The sequence below is a fragment of the Arachis ipaensis genome, chromosome B04, assembly GCF_000816755.2.
Source record: "Arachis ipaensis cultivar K30076 chromosome B04, Araip1.1, whole genome shotgun sequence".
Taxonomy (NCBI): Eukaryota; Viridiplantae; Streptophyta; class Magnoliopsida; order Fabales; family Fabaceae; genus Arachis; species Arachis ipaensis.
The window spans coordinates 13,045,640-13,050,650 of NC_029788.2; the positions used below are offsets into that span (position 1 = coordinate 13,045,640).

Below are 5,011 nucleotides of genomic sequence, written 5' to 3' on the forward strand. Positions count from 1 at the left end.
CTTTCAGTCTCTCTGCATATCCGAGTCTGAGGGAGACAGCCCTCTAAAGAGATCACGCAACTTGTACCAAGTAGAAGCAAGGCACCACTTATAGCACAATAATTTCTCATCATACATGTTAATCTACTAAACTTTTTATAGATGTTCACAGAACATTCATTTTAAGATATTCAATATATTTGCCACAATGGACATGGAAGCTACCACTACAACATCTAATAATTTGAGCATTCGACAACTTCAAGTTAAATGAAAAAACTATCATAAGCACACTAAGAGACACCAGAAGTCTTACTTTTGTTTCAATTTGCTCAAAAAGAAAGTAGCAAATGGTAAATCAACCAGAATCCCTTCAAACATTGCCTGCAAGTGCAACTTGTAAGTGTGAAGTTCCAATCAAACAATCAATCAAGAAAAATATGCATAAGTATCATTATCATTATTAGTGCCATGTCTGTGCCAATCCAACGTATCCTTATTTAGATGTTAGAAATAATATTTTTAACTGAAAACATGAAAAATTTACATTATGAGCTAAAAAGTTGCCAAAACATGAAACAGCTTATGAGGTTGGAGACTTCTGAAGTTAAAAATAAAAAAATTAACATAACTATTCAAATAAAACCATGTGTAGGAATCTTTTTCATATATAGTACATTATCACCACCATTATTACAACAACAACAACAATAATAATAATGGTAGGACGCTGATCAAGCAAATAAAAGTTAAAACTTAAAACCATGTGACCAAGATAACAGAATACCAAAATTAGAAGATTCAGTCACTATGCAAGGCCCCGCTTTATTAAAAAAGGACAAGAGGAAAGCGGAAACAAGAACACACCTTTGCAAGGAGTGTACCAAGAAAGTGGAAAAATTGAAGATGTTGTTCATGTATCATCCCTGATCCAGGATTGGGATAAAGCTGGTGATCTGCTGTTTCCTGTATAAATTGACCTTTTTCATCATAATGGAAAGCAATATATCACAAGGTAAGCTTATCCATTTCCATAAATCCATGGTGACATGATATGGATATTTGGTGGTTGTTTTAATATGGACATTTCAGATGTCACACTTACACACTCCCCCCAAACCATTTTAACCATATTTTTAGTCCCACATACACAATAGGTGCTACTTTAGTGCAAACTGCAAAGGCTTTGCTACAGTGTTCAAAGTAATATCAATTCCAAAACTAATTCTCCTTAAAGCTTAAGCTATCATGAATGGTTTTATAATATTATATCTTGACAACTATAAAAAATAAACAGTAGAACAGAAAATAAACAGTAGCACAGTGCTAAAATGACCTTAAATAATCCATACTGCACATCAAAGGCAGCACGTGTGATGTTCTCCATGAAATCTTTGAATATTCCACCTCCATCTATTCCAGCCTCTTCAACTCCAAATTCATTTACAAAACTCACACGAATCTGCACAAAGGATCATTTACTAATTACCATAAAGACCAGAACCAGGGAATGGCTAATAAACTCGAGGATAAGCCTCAGAAAAGGACATCACCAATCCCTGAAGATCATCTTCTGACAACTGGCTCATTTGATTATAAGCATCCTCCAAGATATGATCTCGTCTTATTCTGAATCTGTTTCTAGTAAATAAGGCCTGAGATCCATGTTGTTGCCGAACATCAGCTAGTTGAGACTGGTGAAAAAATAAACAGGGCATAATCAAACATACGAAAAATGCCAGACTCCAAAACTGTTCACTGCCATCCATTGTAATATGATACAAAATTGACCCATATATGAAGCAAATAAAAGTTCAGAACGATTCTTACAGTGAATATTTTAACCCTGCTTGTAAATGGTATCAACAAAGCAGCCTGTTTTAAAACTTCATTTGCTCGTGTCTTTTCCATCAAAGCCTGTGGAAAGAGGATTATACAACTACCAAAATAAGTTTTCGTTAATTTTATCTAAAAACAATAGTCTGCAGCAGAGATAATACCTGAGAGATGAAGGAGTCATTCACCCCATCAGCATGGAAGTCAGTGGGGGAAGTAAACTGTCGACGATTGTTCCAATCTTGCAGCTATCAGAAAGAATCAAAAGGAAAGTCAGAAAAGGATAAACAAAAGTAGCTTACATATGGTTATTGGTCACAAATACATATAGATGCCTATTCAGGGAACAGATACCAAAATCTTTTAATATATATAAAAATAAAATTAGAACTGGGAAAACCTCTAAATATCATTTTGTTTAATAGGAAAGCATATAGAAGGCTAAGAAGAGTGAAAAAACGACTAAAAAGAGGTCAAGATATCCTTTGAAATGGAATAGGAAAAATAAAACAAAAGCAAGAAAATAAGTGGCAAAATCCCTACTCCAAAGTAGAAAACATAAATTTACAAAAGATAATTCCCTCAAAATATTTATAACCAAGAACCACAGAAGCCATTAATATGTACGTATCCCTAAGTATATAACAAAGGAATAGAATAACAATGTTTGTTGCTACGGTTCTACCTGGGAGAGCAGCTCAGAGACCACAATGCTAACCCTCTGTTGAATGGCTTCAATAGATTGCCTTTTACTAACCGTGGTAACTGGAACAGATTTTACTGGAGTAGCAGATGATGTATGATTCACCCACAACAACTGCCACAGAACCTGTGGAAGCAGCAAAGTTAACTTAAATTCACTCCAACTTCAAATAAGGTCATATAGTATTATTGTATAGAGCAATTTTGATAAAACCTTGGCAGCAATGCAATATAGTGGCCAAGACTACTACTTTTCCATGATGCAACAACTCCAGTTCTCTGGACTTGGATATTCACATGGATATACAACCTTGCAAAGATTAAAGGCACCTTATTTCTATATTGCTTTAGAAGCATGGGTATTCCTAAATTGTTGTCATACCTGTACCAAATACTTATCTGGTACTAGTACTTATTGGGTTAATCCCAATATCACTTCAGTACAATTTAGTCTAAATTAAACAAATAGATTTTCTGGGTCTGTCACTGGGTTTGATCTTCTACTAAAAACAACACATTGCTATTTAACTACCTTCAAAACCTCTTCTGCCTTCTTTTTTAAATTTTTTCCCTATGCTTATGTTTTGATTTTTGCAATGTCTCTGCTTAAAATTTTATAATATATTTCGTCATATCCATATCCTAGTTTTGAAAATCATGTCACATACGTAACAGTACTAGTAAATGTATCCATGTAACTGCTCAAGGTTCAAAGAGAAAAGGTAAAAAGGAAAAGAGGGGGGGGGGTTCCATTCAGCAACACATCAATAAATTTCCTTTTCCCACGGACTATAGATGTCAACCTCAAAACTCTCAACAATTTTAATTAGAAAGGTAAATAATCCATAACAACCATTACCTGTTTTAACAGAATGATTAGGCTTCTAATGTCCTCCAGTGATAGTGGTTTCCCCTGCTCATAGAACTCCTCATTATCAACTATCATGAGCATGTGCCTGATGAACAAAAAATAGGATATATAAATGAATTACCTAAGGTTCAAACTAGAACATGTAATTAAAAAGGTCAAAAGACAGTGGCTCATAGACACAATAGTTGATGAATCCATATGACATCTTTTCTCTTTTTTGTTTTTTTGGGTTAAAATGAAGATTATTAAGAGAGTACAATGCTAGGATCTATTAAACAATCTATTAAACAAGTCAACAGTACAAAAGTTTCTTACTTGTAGACAGGACAGAATACAGCCAGAGGTAACAGCCAACCAGGTGCGTCACCAGAAAGGTAAGATAACCACTCAGACAAAGATAACCGTTGTTTATTCTCATGACACTGCTTCATAAATTTCCATAACATAGGAACAAGTTCGGTTCTGTAAGCAAGCACAGTCATAATCCTTTCAAGTGGCAATGTGTTGAAGATAACGTATAAAAATCCACAAATAGCACCAACAGCTGCAACCTCCCGATCATCTGGCCCATAATCTGAACCATTGACAGATGAAATATCTCTAAATAATATATTTGTCTGCAGATGTCAAGAGATCACAATTCTAGATCAAATTTTTCCAGAAAAACACTATCAAAATTCTGTGGATGACACTAGATACAAATGTCATTACAAAATAGCATACCAATTGTAGAAGGAAGCGAGTATCTATGGCATTGCAAATTTGTTGCTCCAATTTCCTGTCCAAAGCTACTTCCATGACTTCATCATCACCAGTGTCATCCTCACGAGTCACGGAATCTGAAATTAACAGTCACCAGTCACCATTAAGAGAGAGAGAGGGAAGGGGAGGACTGCATGAGTGAGAACCATCTCAGTTTTTATAAAAGTGATGATAAATTTAATAATTATGATGAAGCAAAGTAGTCAAGCCACATCATCTTGCTCAAGTCTAATTCAGAAACGATAGTTCAGTTATTTTTGTGTAGTAAGATTACTAGCCTCTAATAAATAATTTGCTTTTAAGTACTTATAGAACAATGGATATGCCATTTGACTTTTAAGCAATCTCTCAAGCGTCGGCATACACTTCAAAAGTCTTTGCAGGTAAAACAAGGCTGTATAGGCTTATAGCATACCGTATGCCAAGCAGTTCTTTTGAGCATTTGGCTGGAGTGCAGTTCCTAAAATTGTGTCTACACTGAAATTTGTTTTGGATAGAATTATGTTTTTTCCTGTCTAATGTTCTCCATCCATGGTTGTTACATATTTCAAGGGAGCTTCTCTTCTATGGAAGATATTAAACTGCCTGTTGCCTTTCTGAGACACTTAGGGTCACTGTTCTATTTTGTTTTATTCATTTTGGAGGACTGCTCATCCTCCCCATAAATGCATTTTCCTTCTTTCTACCTACTAACATATTTTTTAATTCAAAATAGTATATAAAAAGAATCTTCAGTCAAACAAAAATGAAAAATTCAACAGTGTGGTAAGAAAGCATACTTTCTTTCTTATTCAACAGTTTCAGCGATGGGTGTGACTCAAGCAAAAATGTAGCAATAGCTGCAAGGTCCATGGCCTGAAT

The 5,011-nt window shown here is 34.8% G+C and overlaps 1 protein-coding gene across 1 annotated transcript in view; it reads right to left on the reverse strand.

Moving 5' to 3' along the window:
- Nucleotides 1–5,011, reverse strand: part of LOC107638882 (E3 ubiquitin-protein ligase UPL6) — a 16,593-nt gene that overhangs the window by 3,544 nt on the left and 8,038 nt on the right. The window contains exons 8-18 of the mRNA XM_016342282.2: nucleotides 4,930–5,005; nucleotides 4,112–4,227; nucleotides 3,704–4,005; nucleotides 3,377–3,473; nucleotides 2,501–2,644; nucleotides 1,980–2,063; nucleotides 1,810–1,896; nucleotides 1,533–1,673; nucleotides 1,316–1,441; nucleotides 847–945; nucleotides 296–363 (exon numbers count right to left, since the gene is read on the reverse strand). Coding sequence (XP_016197768.1) covers nucleotides 296–363; nucleotides 847–945; nucleotides 1,316–1,441; nucleotides 1,533–1,673; nucleotides 1,810–1,896; nucleotides 1,980–2,063; nucleotides 2,501–2,644; nucleotides 3,377–3,473; nucleotides 3,704–4,005; nucleotides 4,112–4,227; nucleotides 4,930–5,005 — 1,340 coding nt within the window. The remainder of the gene's footprint in view (nucleotides 1–295; nucleotides 364–846; nucleotides 946–1,315; nucleotides 1,442–1,532; nucleotides 1,674–1,809; nucleotides 1,897–1,979; nucleotides 2,064–2,500; nucleotides 2,645–3,376; nucleotides 3,474–3,703; nucleotides 4,006–4,111; nucleotides 4,228–4,929; nucleotides 5,006–5,011) is intronic.